The sequence below is a fragment of the Mobula birostris genome, chromosome 10 (genome assembly GCF_030028105.1).
Source record: "Mobula birostris isolate sMobBir1 chromosome 10, sMobBir1.hap1, whole genome shotgun sequence".
Taxonomy (NCBI): Eukaryota; Metazoa; Chordata; class Chondrichthyes; order Myliobatiformes; family Myliobatidae; genus Mobula; species Mobula birostris.
Window position 1 is genome coordinate 97,076,948 of NC_092379.1, and position 27,647 is coordinate 97,104,594.

General features: G+C 39.3%; 1 protein-coding gene across 5 annotated transcripts in view; it reads right to left on the reverse strand.

The window, feature by feature from the left end:
- LOC140204187 (BCL-6 corepressor-like protein 1) overlaps positions 1 to 27,647 on the reverse strand; it is a 221,285-nt gene that overhangs the window by 23,163 nt on the left and 170,475 nt on the right. For 4 of the 5 annotated variants that reach the window (XM_072270658.1, XM_072270660.1, XM_072270661.1 and 1 more), the window contains 5 exons: positions 26,406 to 26,816; positions 18,985 to 19,295; positions 17,342 to 17,617; positions 9,230 to 9,396; positions 4,384 to 4,529 (listed from right to left, as the gene is read on the reverse strand). In XM_072270658.1, coding sequence (XP_072126759.1) covers positions 4,384 to 4,529; positions 9,230 to 9,396; positions 17,342 to 17,617; positions 18,985 to 19,295; positions 26,406 to 26,816 — 1,311 coding nt within the window. The remainder of the gene's footprint in view (positions 1 to 4,383; positions 4,530 to 9,229; positions 9,397 to 17,341; positions 17,618 to 18,984; positions 19,296 to 26,405; positions 26,817 to 27,647) is intronic. The other variant, XM_072270659.1, reaches the window with a different exon arrangement.

Genomic DNA, 27,647 nt, shown 5'->3' on the forward strand with positions numbered 1-27,647 from the left:
AAGAATGTTAAAAAATAGACTCTTTACAGAAGGAGCTTGTTTTTTTTTAATCTCCTGCTTGAGGTCGCTGATGCTCTCCACATACCCTGCCATGTTTATGCTAAAGCCACCAGTAATAGAGTGCTGCTACTGGTGTCACTATAGAGACATTCAGTAAACAGGTAGTTTAGTAGCTAAGTAGCGGCAAAAACTCACTGCTAGTTGTAGCACCCTTCTTGGTCCTTGAAAAGTGCTTGAACAATATGCTGTCTTACAGCAATATAGACATGTTTCCAGATTCATTAAAACAAAGTTTTAAATCATGAGTAAAGCAAAAACAAACCCTTAAGTTCTCAGAGTTCTGCTAAGAGTGCTCCATGCGAGTTACATGGGCAGAAATGAATAGATAACCCATGAGGCCATTAAAGCATAGTAAAGTGGATCACACACAAATTACCACAAATTTTAATCCAGAAACTTTTACAAATATGATCTACTCCAGGATAAAAAATGATTCTGAATTTCATCATGCTTTTAAAAACTGGTGTTTCACATTCGAATTTCTACACTCAATAGTTTTAAATTCTCACCCTTGCCTTCAAAGCTTTCTGGACCGTGAAATTTCTTATCTCTGCATTCCCCTCTAATCATTTGATACATTCCAGTACGATGTCCCACCTTTGGAATTCCCTGAATAAAATTCTCTGCTTCTACTTCCTTCTTCAAATCACAACTAAAAATCAACTTAATTGATCAACCCGTTTGTTATCCGTCCTAACATATGTTTGGGATCAAATGTTAGTTTATGCTCTTTGAAATCTGTTAAAATGTTATTAATATGATAAAGATTTGTGTAAATGTCACTTAATGTTATTGTTATTCTATAACCAGACAAATCCCGAATTTGAGGAAAAAAATAACGTTTAAAATATGGATAACACAAAGACACTTTTGTGCACGACACGATTCAATTTCAATATATAAAATGAATCACAGAGGAAGGCAATCATGGCTGACAAGGGAAGTTAAGGACTGTATAAAAGCCGAGGAAAGGGCATGGAAGGTAGCAAAATTGAGTGGGAAGTTGGATATTGGGAAGCTTTTTGTTGTGTATGTGGCTGGGTTACACAACAAAACTATAAATTAAAACGCTAGAGACCGGAGCTAAGTTAATGGGCTTTTTACTTACGGAATCCGAACTGAACACATATATATAGATCAATATGCGCCTAATAGCACATGCTCAATAACGTGTTACTATGACATAAAATAGTCCAATATTATACAGTAGGCTATAGGGTACACTCCTCCTCTTTTATTTTAAAAGTGCATCAACTATTTTTTTTTTGTTTTTTTTAGGGGCACGTAATTAATTAACTTGTTTATTTCGGCTTTTTTCTTAAAGATGTGCTGGCTGCACTCCGACTACCACTGTACTGCTGCATTCTTCGCGGCCTGGTGGTTGGGGACCACTGCGTATCTAATTTAATTGGTCACTTTGATGCAGCACGAGCTAAGCTGAAAACGCACTTCATGGCAGGGGTGCTACACACATGCGCACTAGGCAGAAAGAACAGAACTAAAACCCCGCAACCCAGAAACAACTTCTCTTTACAAGCAGCTTTGTAGCAAAAGTATTGCTATATTACTATTAACCTAATTAGTATTACTTAGTTTTATAATGCTCACATTACAACAGTATTTGTGTACTTATTTTTGATTTTTTTTCGGGATCTACTGGGAAAGTCTCAAAGATCGACCGGTCGATCGCGATCGACAAGTTGGCGACCCTTAAGGTAGAGGATACTGTACTGTGCGGAGAGCTGGGTTAACAGCCACTTTAAAGTCACCACATGTGCGCACTTTGCTTGGTTTTCCTGGTTTTGTGCTGGAGGTTTTCTTCATCACTGGAACAATAGGCGTGGCCCATTCACTCCAATCCACCTTTGACAGGACCCCAGTCTACTCCAGATTTTTCAGCTCTGCCTCTACTGTAGGATGGATTGTCTATGGCACTGGCCTGGCTTTGTGAAATTTTGGATATGCATTTTTCTCAATCTCAATCTTTGCTTTCATGCCCCGAAGTGTTCCTATTCCTTTCATTAATACTTCCTCAGGTTGTTGCTGAATCCCAAGAGCGGAATTTGTTGAATGCTTACGAGATAGCCTTTTGGAGCAACTTGTGGTTGAGCCCACTGGGGGAAAAAGCAATTTCAGATTGGATGTTCTGAATAAACCAGATTCGATTAAGGAGCTTAAGGGAAAAAGAACCCATGGGAGACAATGATCACAATATGATAGATTCACCCTGCAGCTTGAGAGGGAGAAGTCAGATGTATCAGTATTGCAGTGGAATAAAGGGGATTACAAAAGCATTGGAGAGGAGCTGGCCAAAGTTGATTGGAGGATGACGCTAGCAGGGGTGACAGCAGAACAGAAATGGCTGGAGTTTCTGAGGGCAATTTAGAAGGCGCAGAATAGATACATCCCAAAGACAAAAAAAGGGATGAATGAAGTAACCATGGGTGACAAGGGAAGTCAAAGACAGCATAAAAGCAAAAGAGAAGGTGTATAATATAGCAAAAATTTTTAAGTTAGAGGATTAGCAAGCTTTTAAAATCCACCAAAAACATCTAAAAAAACATAAGCAGAGAAAAGATGAAATATAAAGTTAAGCTAACCAAAAATATCAAAGAGGATACCAAACATTTTTTCCAAATATACAAAGAGCAAAAGGGAGGTGAGAGTGGATATTGGACCACTGGAAAATGACGCTGCATACATAGTAATGGGGAACAAAGAAATGGCGGACGAACTTAATAAATATTTTGCGGCAGTTCTTTCTGTGGAAGACACTATCAGTATGCCAGAAATTTGAGAGCGTCAGAGGACAGAAGTGAGTGTAGCTGCTATTATAAAGGAGAAGACGCTTGGGAAACTGAAAGGTCTGAAGGTAGATAGTCACCTGGACCAGGCAGACTACATTCCTGGATTCTTAAAGAGGTAGCTGAAGAGAGTGAGGAGGCATTAGTAATGATCCTTCAAGAATCACAAGATTCTCACATGGGTTCAGAGAACTGGAAAATTGCAAATGTCACTCAACTCTTGAAGAAGGGAGGGATAATAAATCTGCCATGATGAAATGGAGGAGCTAAATGGCCTAATTCTCCTCCTACGTCTTATGGTCTAAGGAGAAAGAGGTAAGGAATTACTATTCATTTTTATTAAACTCCAAGTATAAAAGGTTTAATCAAGCAATTTTGAAATGCAGTTATTGTTTTGTGGAAACTGTCGGACTAAGTGGGCAGTTAATTAATTTTGATAGTCTTATTTAAGAACGCTTTCAGCAGTATGTTGTATCACACACTTCAACAAGGAGACAATGTCAAAGTTCAATGTCTTTACTGACAGTCAGCACCTTGAACAATACACTCGATCCGTACTGTCCACTAATTTGCTGTGCTCTGCTTCACATACTCATGAGGTCATGAATCCATGCATGCAAACATGAGAAATAATTAGTTGCCTGCAAAAGTATCCCATCAAAGGACTATCTATTGTACATTATTCAAAAAGAGAACCTTGTGAGTTCAAAACCAACCACTGATTGTAAACATTAACACACTCAACTGAAAGAATTTGTTAAGCAAGATCATTTCCTTTTAGGTACTTGAACACTTTCATGTATTTTTTTTAAAGCGTGTTAATGCTTTTATACCATTACAGGGCATATGTGTGCTGACTTGGTATACTGGGTACAGAGCAAAGTTTCTTCTGGATCCAAACAACAGGAATTCTGCAGATGCTGGCAATTCAAGCAACACACATCAAAGTTGCTGGTGAACGCAGCAGGCCAGGCAGCATCTCTAGGAAGAGGTATAGTCGACGTTTCAGGCCGAGACCCTTTGTCAGGACTAACTGAAGGAAGAGTTAGTAAGAGATCTTGGTAAGAATCTCTTACTAACTCTTCCTTCAGTTAGTCCTGACGAAGGGTCTCGGCCTGAAACTTCGACTGTACCTCTTCCTAGATGCTGCCTGGCCTGCTGCGTTCACCAGCAACTTTGATGTGTGTTGCTTTCTTCTGGATCCCACCTCTTGTTATCTACAATAAATCTTTATCTCTATGGATAATGAGGATTTGTGTTTAGTACTGGGGAGTAATATGAATTGCCAAGCTAGGTACTGGCTGAGGTGCTGGATGTGATGTAATTAATTGTATATGTGTGCCATCCATTCTGTTCATTCAAAGTACCTTCTTAAACAATAATACAATAGTAAGAATTATTTATAATTTGTTCTTTTAATTGCAAGTTATGATCAGATATAGAAAACATACATTTTATGTTTCTGGGTAAAATGAAAGATTATAAGTGTAAATATTAAACATATAGTTTACATACATACCTATAAGAAAATGTTCCATGGGCTCACTATGAGTCATCTTCAGAACTGTCTGACCTGAATAGGTAGCGAGGGTGGGATCTGCACCATATGACAGAAGAACATGGACAACATCCAAGTTGTCATTCACAACAGCATCATGAATAGGTCTAAAGAAGTAACAAAAATGCAATAAATTACATTTGAAACCATACTTAACTGGCCACTCCAGCTATATTAACAGCTATTTAAAAATCATAATTATAAATATCACAATGATAACTGAAGAATAACTTAAGCAGTAACACATTAAAAATTTTATATCATATACAATTGTCTTAATTGGAGAGAAAGCATCCTGAATATGCCTGGGTAAAGCCCGTGTTACCGTGGGATATTGCAGAGGAAATTTATTCCATCAGTGATATTCTATTAATGCTGAAATGAACACATTCAGTTTGGCTAATTACTGCACAATGAGTCTACTCCTAATAATCAGCAAAATGTGGAAAGGCAGTATCTTCGACGCTACCAATTGTTGATCAACAATAATCTGCTCACCAGTGCCCGGTTTAGATTTCAACAGGATCAGTTAAACTCAGAACTCATCATAGCCTTGGTCCAAACATGGACCAGGGAACTGAATTCTAGACATGGAGTGAGTTATGTCCTGAGAAAGCATTTGACTTGAATGGGACCATCAGGAGTTCAAGATAACAGAAAACAATGCACAACACAGGGCAAAAAAAACCCTCCAGTGATTAAGAGTGATACCTCATACAAAGAAAGACAATTGTGAATAAACATTCAGCCCGAGGACATCACTGCGGAAGTTTCTCAGGGTATTGTCTTAAGCCCAAACATCTACAGCTGATCTACTTCCCATCACAAAATCAGAAATGGAGATCCTTGCTGATGCTCACTCAACATTCAATTCTATTTACAACTCTGCAGCAAATTTGAATACCCATATGATTGGGCTAGTAAGTAGCATTATTCACACCAAAGAAATGCCAGGCAATGACTATCACCAACAAGACAGACTAACTACCTACCCTTCATACCCTATGTCACCATGATTGCTAAATCCCCAACCATCAAAATCTCGGGAGTCACCACTGAACAAAACTCCAATGGATCAAAGGCTGGATATTCTGCACCTGACATTTGAAAACTCTTCTCTTTCTGCAGGTAACAAGTCAGGAATGTGATGGACTATACTGCCTTAACTGGATGAATGTAGTCCCAAGCTCAATACCATCCTGGACAAAGTGGCTATTTGTTTAGAATCTTATCCACTATCCTAATCATACGTTCTCTACATTACCTGTATACAATAGCTGTAGTCTGCATCACCTGTAAAATGTGGTCAACTGTCTAAGCTATCCCAATAACAAATCCCAAACCTGCAATGTCTACCACCATGGAAGAGTAGAGCAGCTAGCATCTGTAAGTAACATCACCTGCATGTTTCCCTCCAAGTCATAATTAGAAACCATCATAATTTGAAATATACTGTAAATCCTTCATTGTCACTGGATCTACATCCTAGGACTTTTAAACTGAACACTGTAGGAATAGCTTCATTAGAAGGAAAGTAGCGATTGAAGGTAATGGATTACAACCACTTCTGTCAAGAGCAATTAGATATGGACAGTAAGTGCTGCCCTTCCCAACCAAATCCACAAACCTAAACACATAGTTGAGTTTCAAAATAAATGGAAGCTTTCTTTGTTTAACTATCTATTTACTTGGAAGTGAGCTAACCTTATTGAATCTACGTAAATGAAAAATTCTTGGAGTGAAGAGATTATCATTGCATCAGTACTGTCTCTTCAAACCGAGATCCAGTTTAAACCAACTTTGCTTTCATCACTTACTGTAGGTTCAGACTGGGTTTAGTCCGAGTAACTGATATGATCATAGTGGATGAAAAATATAGAACATCTTGTTTTGTTTTGATTTGTAATTCTTGAATAAAAACTGAAAATAATTTAAAACAATTTTTTAAAAATACCCCAATTCTCTTTTGTTAAGAAAATTAATAACCTAATTTAGTGGTACATAAGTTATTTTATAGAGAAGGCCCGACTGACAATCTGAAACATTTCAAATGCCATTCAGGCAAACAAGGAAGTTTCAAACTTCCTATGAGATCTGAACATTCAGAACTCTGCCTCTGGTAGCATATAAAATCTGGGACAGTTTCAAATAATTTACATATTTTTCATTTAATTGAATTTAATGAAAAATATTTAGTGGTTTAATAGTATTTTCTACTATTGAAAATGTTTTATTTACAGTTGCATGGCTTAATTGGCTGTCAAAACTCTATAGGGGATGGGCAATATGAAGTCTTTCTATTGGTCAGGTACGACTTGCAAATTTACCCATCTTCTGTCCTTGATTTCTTGAGTTGTTGTAAATGAAGCCCACAGTTTGAAACTGGATGCATATTCGCAGCATCTGAAGCTGCAGATTCAGTACGAGTGTGACCTCAAATAGGATCACACCCTTCCCCCACTTTTCACCAAAAGTCGTAGGGTTAAGTTAATATTAATTTGCTGGGATAAATATTAACATGGTTTAATAGACGTAGTTTGTGGGACATATATCAGTCTTAAGGTATTATATGATGAAAGAGCCAGAACTGAGAGCTCATTTTTCTCAGAGGGATGTTGGGCTGGAGGGGATTGCAGAGAATCAGAGGGATAAAAAGCACTAAATAAACTTAAGACAAGATATTAAGCATATTTTGTTTAACTGGGAGTCAATGTCACTCAGCAAGAACAGGGGTGATGGCTATACAAATCTTCATTTGAGTTAAAATATAAGCAACACACTTTTTCTCAATGAACTCAAGTTTATATACTTCATGTTAGAATGAGGGAGGACAGCTAGGAATGCATAAGACCATAAGTCATAGGAGTAGAATTAGGCCATCTGGCCCATCGCGTCTGCTCCAAACATTCAATCGTGGCTGATCCTTTTTTCCCTCCTCCTCAACCCCAGTTCCCGACCTCTGATGCCCTGTCCAGTCAAGGACCTATCAATCTCTGCCTTAAATACACCCAACAACCTGGCCTCCACAGCTGCACACGGCAACAAATTCCACAAATTCACCACCCTTTGGCTAAAGAAATTTTTCCACATCTCTGTTTTGAATGGGCACCCCTCTATCTTGCGGCTGTACCCTCTTGTCCTAGACTCTCCCACAATGGGTAACATCCTTTCCACATCTACTATCTAGGCCTTTCAACATTCAAAAAGTTTCAATGAGATGCCCCTCAGCCTTCAGAATTCCAGCGCGGACAGACCCAGAGCCATCACACGTTCCTTGTATGGTAACCCTTTCATTCCTGGAATAGCCTCGTGAACCTCCTTTGCCAACACATCTTCTCTAAGATGAAGGGCCCAAAACTGTTCATAATACTCAAGGTGAGGCCTCACCAGTGCCTTATAAAGCCTCAGCATTACATCCTTGCTCTTGCATTCTAGACCTCTTGAAATGAATGCTAATATGGCATTTGCCTTCCTCGCCACTGACTCAACCTGCAAGTTAACCTTGAGGGTGTAATGCACAAAGACTCCCAAGTCCCTCTGCATCTCAAGTTCCTGGATTTTCTCCCCATTTAGAAAATAGTCCGCACATTTATTTCTACTACCAAAGTGCAATGGAATCGTTAACTCTGGAAATTACAATGGCATAGACAAGGATATCAGCAGCACATGAGCTTATGGAGAATTGAAGTTAGGCAATGTCGCAGAGGTACAATTTATGTTGCCAGGGACCGACATGAAGATGATGTCCAGGGAAGAAAATCTATGTTTGGTTGGAGGAAATTTCTGCACATTTCTACCGGATGTCAAATAAACAGGCTAATAACTCTGAGACTCTGGAGGATAAAAAAAGTTCTGATGAGGTGAAGCTGGATGTCGTCAGTGTACAAGTGGAAAATGTCAAGTTTTTTGATGATGTGGCAAGTGGATAACATGTACATGTGAAACAGAATGGAGCCATGGATACATTATCAAAGGACACCAAGAAGAACAATACAGGTGTGGTAAGAAAAGCCATTACTGGCAAGACCAAGACTACAAATGCACAAGAAAGAATGAAATCAGATAAACAAAATGTCATCGGGTATATATGACAAGAATTGGAGGAGAATGGTAATTAACCATATCGAAGGCTGTAAGGTCTAAAAAGGCACGAAAAGATAGTTTACTTTTGTCACAATTGCGTATCATAACTTATTTTGATTATAGTTCATTTGGTACAGCGGTAAGGGTAAAAACTTGTCTGGAGGGATTCAACCAAAGGGTTCTTTATAAAATGGTGACAAGTTTAAAACAAAATATTAGAGAGGAAAGAAGTTGGAGATGCAGCAGTAATCGCTAGGTAGAAAGGTCAATAATTTTATTTTGAAGAGAAGAATGATAAAGAAAATTTTAAAGGATGTGGGAATTAACTGAGAAGGTAGAACAATTAACGTCAGCTAACAAGGATGTTGTTAAAGTAAAATAGTACATCTGCATTCACTTTACTCTTTTAGATCACTTATTTGAAGTGCACATGGAAGACAAGTTGTTAGTTGAGATGATAAAGGTGTTACACCCTGCATTACCCTTTTATGGGATTCGATGCTACGTGGCAGATGCACTGTCCTAAATAGAAGACAAGGGAGGCAGTTGTAGAAATGATGGGCTATGTGTAATAAATGGATTTATTGAAGAACAAAGGGAGGTTTATTCTCTGATTAAATAAGCTGTGACTGCTTGATACCAATATTGAAAACCATTTCATTTTCCAACTTATACCCTTAATCAACAAAGATTCACAACTGTAAAATACATATGTCATTCCTACCTGGTACCATCCTGGGCACTGCAGTTTACATCTGCTCCATGCTCCAGAAGCCGTGTGACAATGTCAAGCCAGCCACGTGCGGAGGCTTCGTGCAGCGCCGTATAGCCTGCATTATCCCGGTGATTGATATCACACACTTCATTCTCCAAACAGTAGATAACCACATCCTGTACAAAGAGAAAACAACATCTGAATGGAACAGCAGAACAAAATTTACATCTTTACATTTGTATCATATTAGTATTAACTTACAACTTCCATTTTTTTAAAAGATGTTCAATCATGTTTATGAGGTTGTTACAGAAATTCTGGCTGGTTTTAAGGAATATTTTCTTATTTATGAAGTAATAATTATGACTCAGTCACAGATTATACATATGAATGGGAGGACCCTGGGGAATGTTGTGAACAGAGAGACCTTGGAGTAACAAATATATAATTCTGTGCAAGTGGCAATTTAGGTAGACAGGATGGTGAGAAAGACATAGACATGCTTGCCTTAATTAGCCGATGTCTTGAGCATAATAGTTGCGATATTGTGTACATAATGCTGGTTAGGCTACACATGGGGCATTATGAGCAGACCTAGTTACCACATGAATAGAAAGGGTGTGATTAAGCCAGAGGGTATAGACATGATTCACAAGAATGTTGCCTGAATTGTAAAGTTTGAATTATAAAGAGAGATTAGATGAGCTGGGTCTGTTTTCAAAGCGAAGGAAGTTGAAAGGTGGCATGATAGAGGTTTATAAAATTGTGAAGGGCATAGATGGTAGATGCCTGATTCCCATGGTAGGCAAAAACCAGTTTAAGGTGAGAGGGAAGGGGTTTCAAGGGATCTTGCTTTGTAAATAAAATAGTAATGTATTTCACTGACCCTATTTCATCTGAGAAGTTTCAATCAACTGAAAGGATAAACGTAAATTATGTTATTGGGCCTTTTATTATGGCCAATGCTATTTTTCTCATTGCACCAACACATTTTGCACTGAAATGGTTTGATGTCATATCTAAATGGTTTACTTTCCATGCACTCTAGGATGCTAAGGCTGCCACTACTCCCTCTGGTGCATAAATCAGCTACTTCCCATGGATAACATATCAAACCTAGATGTTCTGGCATTTTTATTTTAATAAATAATTTAACTTGGTAGTATATTTTATTTACTAATAAAATTTACTAAAAAGTAAGCAACAGCTTAGCTTCCCCAAACTCTTATCCTCCACTCAGCAACAGGGACCTGTCAACAGATGAATAATATTTTTCAGTAACACTTATTAACATGCAGCAAAAATTTACACAATGTTTCCTAGTCATTCAAATAACTAAAATCACTATAATAACAATCACCTGTTTCAAAAACTTCATAAGTTTGTCATTTTAAAATCTGCCCACCTCTTTCTTGGTATATCCTTCTTTCTCCCAAACATTTAAATATTTTGAATTTATTTATAATGCCCAATCCCACATTCTTACCCATTTTCACAATTTTAATTAATTAACAAAATTTTCTTTTACCTTCTATCTCAGAAATTAGTATCTCATTCTTGAGCAAAATGTCCAGAGGAAGTTAATTTCAGAAACTTATCTTAAATGGAAAAGTGCTTAATTGTAAGTATTCTCCAGATAACTTTTGGAGTAACAATTACCCCGTTCACCTCTTTCCAATTAGTTAGTTGTGGCAATTTATTCTACCGGAGAATATCTAATATTTCAATACATGCAGTTGAGAGGAAATCTACAAGGCCAAGATGATAATTTCATAAAGAAAACAATATGCTTCATTTGGATGTGTGAAAATAGAAACACACATTAAAATTCTACATTACTAAAAGATAGTTTAATTTAATAAAAAGGTGTGCTGTACATTTTAGTTCTGATTATGTGTTGAAAATGACAGATCAAGAATGAAGATTTCATGTATTAAGTTCACCTGCAGACATTTAATCCTGCAAATTCAGGATGAACTTCAATTAACATTGTGTCAAATCTGTAGAATCACAAGTGAAAAGAACACACTATTATGTCATTTCCCTGGTCTGGGTTTACATTCTGGCAAAGAGGCTACCGAAGTGGTTTTGCGCCTACCAAGTTACAAGGTCTGACTTATTCAAACTCTCTATTCTTAACATTTTTAAAAATCCTTTTATTGATTGTACTAAGCTATGGCTTCCTTCCATATTGTCCTACTTAAATAGCATTTCATTGGCTCTAATCCACTTCAGTGGAGTCTAACGTAGAGAAAGTTGCAATATAAATGGAATATATTTTTGTTCACTTTTTAAAGCTCAACTTAATTGAAAAGTCACTTGGAAGGTAAAATCGTTAATTTATTGTAAACTCCATCAATTCCCTGATTTCCTTGCTGGGTTTTACATTGGTAACACAATGAAGAACCCCGGACAATGGCATCAAAGATGTGCAGCTCCTGCATGGGAACATCCAAAGTTTTAAGTCATGGCTCCTGACAGCACAGAAGACTCATGCAGAAGCAGTCATTCATTATAGTTATGTTGCCTGCTTCAGAATTATTAAGGACCACCTGACAGAGTAGATGAGTATCTCTCTTAGCATAAAGTGGTTTCATTTTCCTGGACATGCTTCAAAAAGAGCATTTCATGGAGAACAATACAATCTGATCCCGTTCTGGTTTGGTTGCATAGGTGCAGGTCAGGTTAGGAGATGCCCAGTGATATTTTGGATCCATGCAAAATGACCCAGAAATCACCTCTGTCATATAGTTTTAAATTATTCAATTTCTGGAAAGAGGGCGTTGTTAACAAGGCCAGCATTTATTGCCTAAAACCTATTGTCTTTCAGAAGGTAGTGACGAATGAACAACTGCAGAATTTCTAGTGAAGGCACTTTCACAATCCGATGCAGTAATGTTCCAAAATTCATGTCCAGTGATAAGGAGAGAACAGCACGATATTTCCAAACCAGGATGGAGTGCAGACTGGACCTGCACCTATATTTTTGAGGATCATTTCTTTTGTCTGTGATTGAGAAATAGTGTACTGAAAAGTTCCCAACCATCATGGGGAGTTGGAACACTTTCTCCTGGGTGTAGGTTTTGTTCCCATCAAATTCAAAGTACTTAACTGGCAGGGGTCACAGGGCCAAGATGCCAAGACACTTATCAAGGTTGATCAACAAAGCCAATTTGTGGGTGAACTCGAACAGTGACGTTGAAGGAAGACAATGATGGTTCTTCATAATCAAGTGGCTACCTAATGAGAGCTTAACCTGCTGATGTAGGTGTGGATCCTACCCAAGGTCCACAAACCAGACATTCCGAGTAGGTCTGATGTCTCTGCCCGCTCCAGCCCTACTGAACCCACATCCTCATACCTCGATTCCACTCTATCCCCCCATAGTTCAGTCCCTTCCATCTATATCTGCAACACTTCTCATGCCCCTGATCTCAGGAATTTTCAGTTCACTGGCCCTGACTGCTTCACCTTCACCAGGGATGGTCAGTCCCTATATACTTCTATCCCCAATCAAGAAGGCCTCAAAGCTCTCCGCTCTGTCTCAACAAAAGAACCAACCAATTCCCCTCCAGCCCTTTACATTTCTCACCCACTTAGCTTCACCTAGCACCTTCCATCTAGCCTCCTTCCTCTCCCCCATCTTTTTATCCTGGTGTCTTCCCTCTTCCTTCTCAGTCCTGATAAAGGGTCTCAGCTTGAAATGTCAACTGATTATTCATTTCCATGGATCCTGCCTAATCTGCTTAGTTCCTCCAACATTTTACGGGTATTACCACTTTCCATCAATTAACCTGCAATAACCAGCCAGGATGGCTGCAGTGATGAGTGCCTCGGAGGAGAACAGGAGATTGAAATACTGTCAGGTGACAATGAAGAGTGTCAGAGAAGGGAACCCCTTCACCAGGGACTTCCTGATTAAGAAGTTCCTGTTGGAGCATGACGCATATAACTCTTGCCTAAGAAATAACTTCAATGCACTCCAATTTGCCTACTGTCACAACAGGTCAACAGCAGATACTATTTCATCGGCTCTCCACTCAGCTCTGGAACATCTAGCCAGTGAAGGAGCATGCATTAATCTATTCTTCACTGATTGCAGCTCAGCATTCAACACCATCATCCTCTTAAAACTAAACAAGCAGCACCAAGACCTAGATCTCGATACTTCCTTATACATCTGGATCCTCAATCTCCTCACTTGTAGACCCCAGTCAGTAATGATTAGCAAAAACGTCTCCTCCATCATCATCAACAGCACAAATACACCACAAAGCTGTGTGCTTAGCCCCTTGCTCCACTCCTACTTATGACTGTGAGGCTAAGAATAGCTCCAATGCCATATTTAAGTTCACTGTTGTTGGCCAAGTCAAAGGTGGTAACAAATCGACATATAGGAAGAAGAATATAAATCTGGTTGAGTAGAAGAGGAAGAAATCAGGGGTCCATGAGCTAATTGCTCATTAGGGAATCGGAGATCTTATGGACCATAGGAGAAAAGGGGGGGAGGAAGGGCACTAGAAGGTGGTTGATAGGTGGCTGAGAAAATAAGGGATAATGGGGGGGGGGGGCAGTGGGAATGCAGAATGAATAAAGAAAGAAGGGGAGCGGGGAGAAATTAGCTGAAGCTACAGAAATCAATTTTCACGCCACCAGGTTGGAGGGCATTGAGATGGAATATGAGGTGCTGAGTGGCCTCATTTTGGCATTTGTGGAATATTGTGAGCAGTTTTGGGCCCCTTTTGAAAATTGTACTGGCATGGAGAAGATCCAGAGGTGGTTCATGACAATGATAGGGTTAATGTATGGGAAGTGTTAAATGGCTGCAGGCCAGTACTCACTGGAGCTTAGAAGAATGAGGGGGGACTCTCAATGAAACCTGCTGAATATTGAAAGGCCGAGATAGAGTGGACATGGAGAGGACGTTTCCAATAGTGGAACAGTAGGCCCAGAGGACACAGCCCAGTCTCAGAAAAGAGACATCCCAATAGAACAGAAAAGGGGAATTTCTTTAGCCAGAGGGTGGTGAATCTGTGGCACTTACTGCCACAGACGGCTGTGGATGCCAAATCACTGGGTATTTTCAAAGCAAAGGTTGATAGGTTCTTGATGAGTAAGGGTGTCAATTATTACAGCAGGAATGCTTAATGGAATTGAGAGGGAAAATAAATCAGGCATCATTGAATGACAGAGCAAATTCAATGGGTTGTATGAAATAATCCTGGTCCTATGGAGACACACACTGAGACAGACATCACGTACTGCTGGAACATCATCAGCTTGGTGAGGATCTCCAAAACTTGTTGGTCATGCAGCATAGCAAGGCGTCAGCAACAGAATGCTGCTGACCACCACGATCCACTCTACAGGAGTACGTGCTAAGGGATGTAATGAAACTCTGTGAAGCAATGCTAAGGCTCTGTGGAGAAGGACCACAATGTAGGTTCCTTTCTCTATCGTACATGGAGGGTCAGAGTTGGATGGAAAACACCTCCAACAATGAATGAGGGAATGAGGCAATGATGCTATGTTTACTGTGTTTTTCTTCAGAGTTCACACCACAGAATGTGCTGACCATGAATGCAAAAGTTGTTGGCACTGTCTCTTCCTTTGTACATTTATTTTATAACACCAATAAAGTCTAATTTTGAAATTAAAAAATAATTGGACAGAAGCCACAAAGTGGCAGTATATCCAACTGACCACTGTTCGTTGTAGAGGCTGCAGGTGTAAAGCCAAAGCAAATATCATTATGTAGATGGTTCAGTGCAAAAATGGTAAACAGAACAAATATTTTGGATAGTGGATGGTACATCAAACAAACTAGTTCCTTTATCTTGTACTGTGTTGAGTTTCTTATGCATTGACATGTGCGTTGTAGATGAATTCACCAAATGATAAATGCGTTTCCAATTGCATAGTACTGAATTGAACAATGGCACATGATTAATTCTAGATATGATAACTCCGTGTTAAAAGTTGCAGCAGCATCAGCACTGGGAGATAAAATGCTTCCAATATTACAGAAACTAGGCTGCTGGCAACTGATAATTCATGTGTCTCACTGTCTATTTACTTATTTAGATACAGCACAGAATAGGCACTTTGAGGCACATCACCCAGCAATCCCCCAATTGAATCCTAGTCTAATCACAGGATAATTTACAATGGCCAATTAACCTACTACCTAAACATCCTTGAACTGTGGGAGAAAACTGGAGCACTGGAGGAAACCCACATGGTCACGGGAAGAACGTACAAATGTATAAAGGGAATTGAACCAACAGACTACTGTACTTGTGAATGAATTTCTCACTGAGTTTTGAAACATCCAATATGTAAGTTAAATTTTAAAATGTGTTGCACTTAGAATCTACTGTCTGGTTTTATCTGAAATTGCTGTATCCTGCAACCGACAGTTAGTACTACAAATGCAACAGTGATCCCTTGTGGCAATTCATGTATACTACAACAGTTAAAGCTAGTTCACAAGAGGATTTTGTGAAAAAGAATTTTAATTTTATCAGATAATCACTATTAATGTCTAAATTATTTTCAACGGTAATATTATAGGAACAGTCAAGAAAAACTGCAAATATTATTTAGCTAGTCAGCAATAATTTGAATTAGCACCTAACTAATGTTTAATTTGGCAATGTGTCCGATTACCATAAGGACTCACATCTAATAGGGTTCTTGAAGGTATTTCCTCTTCTGTTTTTTTTTCCTCACTTCACTTACATTTTAATACAGTCAACAAATTTAAATAGAACCAGAGTGCTTCTTACTTGTAATACCAATTGGTTACTGTCAGGAAGTAAGATAATTTCACTTCAACTTCAAAAAACAATAGTGGAAGTATAAACTGGGTGGAGATGCCTTCAGAATCATCAGGACTTAGCCAGGTTTCTCAGTCCTCATAATATATCCATTTTGGGAACTCAGTGTTGCATTGAGTATTGGTGTTCACCATGGTCAGTAGCAAAGCAAAGCTTTCCATACCATATTCAAATCTGCTACACAATTTAAAAAATTTCCAAGACATTCTGATGTGCTTTGTGATCCTTCAGACTGGGATCAGTTTTCCTTTTTTAGCAAAATGGAACTGGCATAGAAATAAATTCATCTTGAGGATCCACATTTGCTTAGAACTAGATTCAGACCCTCTTTACGTAGCATACTTGCACACAAACATTAAACTTTCAGCTCAACATACCGATTTGAAAATAGAACCCAAAGATGAAAAGCTTGTAATTTAATCACTGAAAATGCAAAATATTTAGAAATACACCGCTTACTAGGCTAACATCGGAAATACTAAAATCAAGTTGAACTGCATCTACTTTTCCTGAAGCATTAAGTGCTAAATCAACATTGACAAATAAAAACAAAATATCTGCTGTTTCAGTTGCACACAGCCCTAAGCTAGTCAGTGATTTTGAGGAGGTATCTCTGTAGCAGCTATACAGCGGAGGTGGATGAGGTAAATGTGTGGGGGAAAGCAAGGGATAAATCAAGGTAGGGGGTAAAGTAGGCTAGGAAAAAGTTTAAGTGCCACAGTTTGGGAACTGGCCTCTATCTCCTTCCTTTGGTATGGTGCAGTCTGATCAGATCCTGTGCTGTCATCAGGCTGCTGGAGAGAACATCAAGGCCACAGACTGCAGCATATAGTACACAGAGGCTGCAATCTACGTCAATGCTTCCTGTCTGCAAAAGCGCAACACATAGGAAATCAATACGAAGTCAGCAAAGAAACAAATGGAAATCCCCAGTAACTCAAATGGATCCTGTCAGAAGTGTTCTACAGGCTATTACAAAGATATAAAAAAGTTATTCCAATCACTCTGCACAAGAAGAATGAGTCAGTAAAATTTATGTGGTGAAATGGTTGGTTTGGTTCTGCTTTGTTTTTCAAATTTGATTATCTCATTAATCTAGATATTAGAACTCATCTGGATTTAGGGAATCAAATTAACTGGATTTAGAGCATGCTCAATGCATTTTTCAATCTGTTGATTACAGAGGTATGTAAGTCAATGTGGGCAAGGAAGAATGTAAAAATAAGTACTATTAACAAAACTAAACACATCACTAATTAAATTATACTATTAAAGACTTTACCTCATAGCCTAATCGTGCTGCCTTCTGCAGCAAGGTTTCACCAGCATTCTTATTTACAATTAATTTTCTTGTTTCAGATTGAGACTGCTGTCCTGTGGATGTCTCTGCCTGAGCAGATGGTGACCGTGACCCTGTTGCATGTTTAACAGGAGTAACCGAGGATGTCCTCTTTTTCCAGCGGACTGAATAATCAGGTTTCTTCTTTGGTGATGGGCTCCAATCAGAATCCAGCATTAATGCTAAGCGCTTCAGGGAGCGTTTCTGCTTTACTTTAATCTAGTACAAAACAAATGTTTAATAAATCAATTAATGGATCAAAAAATAAATTATATTATATAACCTTACCAGTTAACTCAATATGCTCTTTTCACTGTTTTTTTAAACTTTGAAATGATGCAGATAGTACTGGGTCTATTACCACACATTGTTGATTTTACCTTGGTTTATTTAAAATAAACTCTATCTCTTTTACAATAAAGAAAACATGATTAGGATTATATACTGTGTACTCTATCTAGGCCCTCCATTGGTTGGGGTCGACCATGGATGTTGCGTCTCAACTGTCTATGTGATACACAAGCCAGGGCAGTACGATATGAAGAGTAAGCTGTTGCCCATGTTGCAGGCTGCCCCTCTCCACACAGCTGATGAATCCAAAGGAACAGCAGAAACAGCACTGACTGATACAATTTGGCCACAGCAGGGTCGGAGGAGTTGCCAGTGTTGAACTTAACGTAGGACTGCCATAGGGACCCCCGCTACAGATGTTTCCTCAGAGTTTACTCCCGAAGCCTTCCCCATTTGTGGGTATTGCCGTAACACAGTAGAGTTTTGAGATCAGAGTTTTCCTTCTCCTAGATAAGTTGCCATCCACGGCTGACATGCCCCATCAGCCTGAAGCGACTGGTTTAAGGCGCCAATACCCCAACTTTGACCCTTCTCCTGTAAGTAGAAACAACGATTCTGCTGGGCTTCATAGCTAAGCCACATGTGAAGGTCAAGGGCTGGACTTGGTTGTCAGAGGCCATTTGAAACCCATATCATTGGGAGCACTTAGTTGCTTGTTTGAGCTTATCTCCACTACCCCATCCCCCAGCTATACACTGAAGGAGGTGTATAAAACAAGTCTTAATGTTTGAATACCAACTTAAAACCTATGATTTTTTTTATAATTACTCCCAATCAAACTATTCTAATGCTCTACCTACTGCCCTTCGACCCTCCCCAACTTGCCATTTACAATTCCACTGCTGTATCCCAGTACATCATTCTGCCCTCCTGAAGCAGAGCACACCATGTCTCACAATGTCTCCAATTTAAAATAATCATCCCTATTCCTGAATTACATAGTGACCTTATTCTTCATCATCACTAACATTATCGGCCCTGCAAGATACATGAATTCTTAATTCCTTTGGCTTTGACCGTTTGCATACTTCCAATTTTCTTCAGCCCACCACTGCCTTGGCAGCATTCAATGAATTTCTAACCTTAAACCCCTCCAAATGCTATAATTTTGAAGAAACTTTTGGTGAACCTTCTTAATATCTCATTTTAAACATATGTTTCTTTTAATTAAGGCACAAAACAATGTGGCTACACAGTCTTCTAACTTGTAAACAGAGCTCCTGTAAATTGTTTACCTTGTGCTTTCCTTGATTGTTTGCACCATCTTCTGATGATAAGGGCCCACTTATATGCTTCGTCTTACATTTACGTTTTCCAGATGGTTTTTCAGACTGGTACTCACTTGGAGATTCTTGTATGTGGGACAAATTCAGAGCACCTGGGCTGCAAGGCTCTTTAAGTTTACATATACTTCCTGACACAGGAGTGCTGTGCCTGACACTCAGGTTCCAGTCAGTATTAGGCAATGTGGTTGAAGGAGCTAGCCTCTTTCGTGATGAAGCAGGTGGTGTCCATATGCCTAAAAAGAAAACTGCAACATGGTTAACTGGACCAGGGTCCATATCTACTCTAGGTTTTTAAGTTCTCATGAAACTCTATACCCACTGGTACTCAAAATGCTTTAGCTAAAATCCACTTTTGGCATCAGTGGGGTATAATCTTCTGTAATATCAGAATGTGCAATATGATGTTATACTAAAATGCTGGAACAGATCACTACAGCAGTTTTGCCTCAACTAGTCAGTGCTTGTGGTTGTTGTCCAAATGACAATTAATGTTGGCAAATATACACATGGCAAGATATGAGCTGTCAGTACATCACACAGATGGAATCTTGAAGGAATGCTTGATATTAACTAAATCCTGAAGGAATGCTTGATATTAGTCAGCGTCAAACAGTAATTCAGTACAGATCCTCTGGTCTCCAAGTCTGCAGCAACCATCAACCATTCATTTACACTAATCCAGTGCTAATCACCATTTTTATTTTCTCCATATTCTCATACTATGCTCCAAATATCTTGTCTTATTCTTCCTTTTTATAAGGACTAAGAAACAGAAGCAAGAATCGGTCAGTTGTCCATTTCAGCCAGCTCCACCATTCAGTAACATCACAGATAATTAATTTATGGCCTCAACATGACTTTCCTTCTCTCTCCCTGTACTATTTGACTCCTTTTGATTTTGGTGTTTATAAATCACTGCCTTGAATATATCCATTAATTATACTTTTACAGTGCTCTAGGGTTGTGAACTACAAAAACCCCAATCTTCTGAGGGAAAAAAAATTTGCTTACTTAAATGGGCCTCCCCTGAAACTACACTCAGTAGCCCCCTTAATTAGGTACACCTGCAGATCTCTTTGTTAATGCAAATATCTAATCAGCCAATCATGTAGCAGCAACATAGGCATCAAAGCATCCAGACATGGTCAAAAGGTTCAGTTTACATGGTTACCAAATTTATGACTTATGTTAGTTTTGGAATTCTTTAATACAATATGGGGTAAATGGCAACTTCCTCCTTCATGGAAATTAGCAGTTGTTATCCTTAAACTGAAACCATGGTAAAGATCAATTAGATCCTTCCAGTTACAGTCCTATTTTGCTAATTTCACATGTATGGAAGATAATGGAATGAATGGTTATAGTAAGCTTCCTTATTTTGCCGAAGGTGGTGGAAAATTAGGTGTATACCAAACTGGATTTCATAAAGGGTGAATGACCATGGACTCAGTGTTAAGTTTGGAATCTGATATTTGTAAGGTCCAAGTTAAAGAATCAGTGGTAGCAATTTTCTTTGATGTAGAGAAAGCATACAGTATGTCATTGACACAAGGATTGCTGTTACAACACAAAACGATAGGAATAGGTGGTAGAATGTTAAATTGGATTTAAGATTTTTTATGTGATAGAAAGATACAAGTTAGGGTGGGAACAACATTTTCTCAGGAGTATGAGTTATAGAATGGGACTTTACCGAGGAGTGTGTGTAGCCCACTCCTTTTTAATATGATTAATGATGTTTTCTTAAATGTTGGCTCAAACATTTCCAAATCATTATATGCTGATGATGGTGCCGTGTGGAAGAGAGGCAGGAATATAAGTTATACAGTTAGGAAAATGCAGGCAGCTATCGATGAAGTAGAGGAGTAGGGACCGGTGAGTGTTTAAAAATTTCTGTTGCAAAGACTCAAGTTATTTGTTTTTCTAAAAGGGACATTACACCAACAACTGATCTCAGGCTACACAGTAAATCTCTTAAGGAAGAGTCAGAGGTAAAGTTTCTAGGTACGTGGATGGACACAAGGATAACATAAAAGGTGCATGTAAATAAAATTCTAGATAAGAGTAAAAAAGCTCAATGTGCTCAGACGCTTAGTTGGGTGTGATTGGGGCATGAGAAAGAAGTTACTGAAATAAATATGTATTGCTTTAATCAGATCTGTCTTTGAATATGGATGTGTTGCTTATGGGTCAGCCTCACCAGTGGTCTTAAAACCCCGAGATAAAGTTCAAGCTCAAGCAGTGAGATTATGTTGTGGTGCTATTAAATCATCCCCGATTTCGGCATTACTGGTAGAAATGGGTGAAGTACCTTTACATCTACGCAGGTTATAGTTTATTGGGTTAACATAAGAGGACATAAAGTTGGTCATCCAATATTGGCAATAACAGTAGAGAGTTGGGAGCACTGCATTTGTAAGGTCTTCAGTTTTGGGTGGATGGGAAATGAATGGGCACAAAATTTTGGATTGTTTAATGTGGAATATGGTCCCAGTGTACTCTTTTCTGTCGTTTCTCCATGGTTTTCCCCTTTGCCTGTAAGCTTTTTTAAGAAAAGATCAAGATGAAGTATGATTGTAAATCAGTGGCACTGGCAGATATTATGGCTTAGACCATAAGACCTTAGGATACAGGAGCAGAAGTAGGCCATTCAGCCCATCAAGTCTGCCCTGCCATTCAATCATGGGCTGATCCAATTCTTCTAGTCATCCCCACTCCCCTGCCTTCTCCGCATACTCTCCGATGCCCTGGCTAATCAAGAACTTATTAATCTCTGCCTTAAATACACCTAATAATTTGGCCTCCACGGACGCTCTTGGCAACAAATTCCACAGATTTACCACCCTCTGACTAAAGTAATTTCTCCACATCTCTGTTCTAAATGGACGTCCTTCAATCCTGAAGTCATGCCCTCTTGTCCTAGACTCCCCTACCATGGGAAATAACTTTGCCATATCTAATCTAATGTTGAGGCCATTCCCCCTCATTCTCCTGAACTCCAGGGAATACAGCCCAAGAGCTGCCAGATGTTCCTCATACAGTAACCCCTTCATTCCTGGAATCATTCTCATGAATCTTCTCTGAACCTTCTCCAATATCAGTACATCCTTTCTATAAAAGGGAGCCCAAAACTGCACACAATACTCAAAGTGTGGTCTAACGAGTGCCTTATAGAGCCTCAACATCACATCCCTGCTCTTATATTCTATACCTCTAGAAACGAATGCCAACCGCATTCGCCTTCTTCACCACTGACTCAACCTGGAGGTTAACCTTTAGGGTATCCTGCACAAGGACTCCCAAGTCCCTTTGGATCTCTGCATTTTGAATTCTCTCCCCATCTAAATAACAGTCTGTCCATTTATTTCTTCCACCAAAGTGCATGACCATACACTTTCCAACATTGTATTTCATTTGCCACTTCTTTGTCCATTCCCCTAAACTATCTCTGCAGGCTCTCTCTTTCCTCAACACCACTTGCTCCTCCATCTATCTTCGTATCATCCGCAAATTTAGCCACAAACCCATTAATTCCATAGTCCAAATCATTGACATACATCGTAAAAAGCAGCGGTCCCAACACCAAACCCTGTGAACTCCACTGGTAACCGGCAGCCTGCCAGAATAGGATCACTTTAATCCCACTCTCTGTTTTCTGCTGATCAGCCAATGCTCCACCCATGCTAGAAACTTTCCTGTAATTCCATGGGCTCTTATCTTGCTAGGCAGCCCCATGTGCGGCACCTTGTCAGAGGTCTTCTGAAAAACCAAGTACACCACATCTACTGCATCTCCTTTGTCTACCCTGCTTGTAATTTCCTCAAAAAATTGCAGTAAGTTAGTCAGGCAGGACTTTTCTTTCAGGAAACCATGATGCCTTTGGCCTATCTTGTCATGTACCTCCAGGTACTCTGTAATTTCACCCCTAACAATCGATTCCAACAACCTCCCAACCACTAATGTCGGGCTAACAGGTCTACAATTGCCTTTCTGCTGCCTCCCACCCTTCTTAAATAGCAGAGTAACATTTGCAATTTTCCAGTCATCCGGTACAATGCCAGAATCTATTGATTCTTGAAAGATCATGTTAATGCCTCCGTAATCTCTCCAGCTACTTCCTTCGGAACCCGAGGGTGCATTCCATCAGATCCAGGAGATTTATCCACCCTCAGACCATTAAGCTTCCTGAACACCATCTCAGTCGTAATTTTCACTACACATACTTCACTTCCCTGACACTCTTAAATGGCCGGTATACTGCAGATGTCTTCCACTGTGAAGACTGATGCAAAATATGCAATTAGTTCCTCTGCATCTCTCATTACAATATCGCCAATGTCATTTTCTATTGACAGGTATCTACCCTCGGCTCTCTTTTACCCTTAATATACTTAAAAAGCTTTTCGTATCTTCTTTGATATTAGTCGCCAGCTTCCTTTCATAATTCATCTTTTTCTTTCTAAAGACCTTTTTAGTTTCCTTCTGCAAGTTTTTAAAAGCTTTCCAATCCTCTATCTTCCCAGTAGCTTTGGCCTCCTTGTATATTCTCTCTTTTCCTTTTACTATGGCTCTGACTTCACTTGTCAGCCACAGTGGTGTACTTCTTCCATTCGAAAATTTCTTCTTATTTGGAATATATCTGTCTTGCACTTCCCTCATTTTTCGCAGGAACTTCTGCTGTCTTTCCTGCTAGTGTCCCTTTCCAGTCAACACTGGCCAGTTCCCCTCTCATGCCATTGTAATTTCCTTTATTCCACTGGAATACCGACACATTAGAATTTAGTTCCTCTCTCTCAAATTTCAAAGTGAACTCGATCATATTGGGATCACTGTTCCCTAAGGGTTCCTTAACCTTTAGGTCTCTTATCACCTCCGGATCATTGCACGGCACCCAGTCCAGCACAGCCGATCCCTTAGTGGGCTTCTTACATATCTATACAGATAGCTCAAAAGGTCCAGTGACAGGTCATTCAGATGTTTTCTGTTTATGCTTCAAAACCTTCAGGTGTCCATTAAGATGATCAGACAAAGTATCAGTATTCATGTCTGAGATGGCTGTTATCATTTTAGCTTTGGAATAGGTCGAAGAAGTACACCCTGATTACGTATGTCTGTGCTCTGATTAGTTCTCAGTTTTGACATCTATTAAAACGGGTATTTCAAGTTGTAGACCAGACATTCTTCTTGCGATTGGACAACATCTGTTGAGGCTGCAGGGTCTAGGCCTGTGTGTACATTTCCTATGGGCTGCACTCCATGTTGGGGTTGAAGGAAATGAGGTGGCAGACACTTAAAATCAACAACGTAAATAAAGTGGTGCTTTTGCATAAAGGGGTGGTGAAAGCCATAATCACAAAGTCTATTTGATCACTGTGGCAACAAAAGTTGGAATAAGGAAAAGAAAGGACAACATTTATATGAAATTCAGAGGATGATGGGAACTCAACTGGGAAATGAGGGAAGAAGTTATACTTTACATACTGTTTACATACTGGACATACTAGGTTGAAAAATTCTTTGTTCAGAATTAGTATGCATGATACAGGCATTTGCAGGGAGTGCATTTGTCAAGAAATGGTGTAGCGTATATTGTTTGAACGCAGTTCCTATGAGGTGCAAAGTAAACATCTAATTGTTAAATTGAAGTTTTGGGACAGACACAATTTAACATGGAATGTTTGTTAGGATATCACTGCCATTGTAATGCATATATGTACATATCTGACTTTCTGAGAAGCATGAGGAGGAGGACTCAAGTATGTCCTCTTTCTCTTTATAGCACAGCAGCATCTTGATAAACCTCTTCTGCACCCTTTCTAAAGACTCCATATTGTTATTGCAAACAGAGCAACCAGAATTATACGCAATGCTTCAAATGAGGCCTAACCAGTGTTTTATATAGATGCAAGATAATTTCCTTACTCTTATACTCAATGCCCTGACCAACAAAGGCAAGCTTGTTATACACCTTCTTTACCACCTTGTCAACTTTGTGAGTGTCACTATCCTTCACACAAAATAATCTGCAGATGCTGGGGTCAAAGCAACACTCACAACATGCTGGAGGAACTCAGCAGGTCGGGCAGCATCCGTGGAAAAGATCGGTCGACGTTTCCACGGATGCTGCCCGACCTGCTGAGTTCCTCCAACGTGTTGTGAATGTCACTATTCTTCCCTCTCCCAATCTTCTGACCACATACAATTCACCCTCCAGTGCCCCATCTACTGATTCTCACACTTTCTGTTGCTATGATCTCTCTGGCAACCTTTTGCCCGATTCCCTTCAGAACATATCCCAAAAAAAGTTTTCAAATTGTCAACTTTTTTAAGGGCAGGTAAAATTGATCTAAGTGCTCATCACCATCTAACTAACAGTCACAAAGAGAGACAGACAAATTTCTAGCCAATGGTCTTATATCCATTATCATAACAGAGATAAACAAATCTAAATCATGAATCAGTGATGGAAGTGGACCCACATTAATCATATACTTTCAAATATCTGACAGCCTTTTCAAATAATAAAGTAGATAACTGATGCATTTTGAGTGAATGGTACTAGAACGTTCTTGGATATTCAAATTCCTGTTGTGCCGATCAGCAGGATCAGTTGAACTTCACCAATTTTGTGGCCAAAACTATTTTCCAGCAAAAAAAAAACACATAAACTTCTTATGATATGTTTATCAGCGTCATTTGTCAAAAAGAGCAATAAAAGTAACGATTGTGCAAATTAATCACAATTAGAGGCAGGGTATATGGAGCATCCAGGGAGAGTAGCACCTCTGGTGAAAGGGCTTGTTGTGGGGCAGCTCACTCACCTTTGGTCCCCAGCAGACACACAGCTCTCACCTGTGGTTCCAAGTAGCTGTCTGCATGCAACAGGGACCACTCCCTAGTACATTGTTTCAATGGCAGGCTAAACCAGGTGAAGGTAAACCAGCCTCACACCCCGGTGAGAGAGAGACAGGCCTGCCCTAGCATGCAAAGACAGTTCCAGCGGACTGAACGGATGAGATCTACAGTAAGGTCCAAAGGCCAGGAAGGCAGAATTATTACTCTCTGTGGAGAGTAAAAGACATGAGACGGAACGGAAAACATCATGGTCATCCACTGTAACCATGGAAGACCCCAGTTTGTGACGCTTGTTCGTTCCACTGGACCCAGATTTCTAAGGTTGAGAGAGTGGAACTGCCCCAGTGCAATGGCTTTTCAACTTTAAAAACTCTCCCAAACAGGTCTCCTGTCATCGTTGGACATAATGGACAACTACCATACACCACATACAAATATTAGTAGCATCCAACAAAGTGTTAAGACTTATTTCTAATGATGACAATTCATGCACTTTTCAAGACACTAAATTTTACCTGCAGTAACTGCCTTTCTTGTTTGCAAACCGATGCCATCTTGATTTTTCTCCCCTCCTTGTAAAGATAGTTCAGAATCTTCCTCATTCCGGAACTTCTTTCTGTTGCCTTTTACTTGTGTCTTAATGGTGGGGCTTTGTTTATTATTAGTTTTTAAACTCTCATCAGTCTCTATGAGGCAATTCAAGTCACGTAGTTCCAAGCTATCCTGTTCACTCACTTCAGTAAATAAGTTGGCATTTCTTCCTGCCTCACTTTCTTCTTTGGTCTCTTTACCCTCCGTTTTAAATAGTTCTTGACCCGTTGAATTCTTTACATCATCTTCCACTACCTCTTGCATACGCTGATTTTCTTCCAATGAACTGTCTGTCTGATCACAACTTAAGTATATTGATATGCCGCATTGACTCTCTGCAACATAAAAATTGAGAGCAAAGCAATATATAGACACTTGAATTATCTCCTGATTTGAAAATTTCACAATAATCTGAAACAGCGAGATTATGTCCAAATTACTCTGAGACTTAAGTAAAATACATATCTAGTAAAATTTCACCAAATTGATTTTCATTACCATCTGCCTCTGAAATCTTGCAATCGATTCAAGAGTATGGGAAAAAGTAGAAAAAGATCTAGTCATGTAGTTGGTCTGCTACATCTTGCTGGAGATTCTTGAAGCCACCAGATAGCCCCAACTTCCAGATTCTTGTACTCCTGTCAAAGTGCAGTGGGGCAAGGCAGAGTTGCTTGACATGGAATCAGACCTATCAATCAAGTCAAGACCAACTACAATCTTTAAGAAAAACAGGATAACATTATGAAATAATTTGACTTGGGCTCTCAGATGCAAAAAATCAGCAAACTGGGGAGAATGCAGCTTCAAGGACTGGAGGAAATGGAAAGTTGACCAAGAAAATATCGGATTGGGCACACTTCAAAATTGAGGTGTCATAATAACAGATAGGTTGTAGGAATAATGGAGTAAAACACATTACAGAAGTGGAGGTAGTTCTTGACCTTCTGCCCAAGTTTGCATTCCATCATTCCAGGCAAACGTGCAAAGAAGGGGGATCTACTGATGGATCCACAGGTGATTCCAGAGTCAACAATGTAGGGATGGAAAGAGAAATCATTGCCGGAAATGATCTTGCTATGACAATACAAGTGGAATAAGTTGATGCCAGCACTGGGTCAGCAATAGCATTTGGTTAGCTATGTTAACTGCAATGAAGTAAAAGAAAA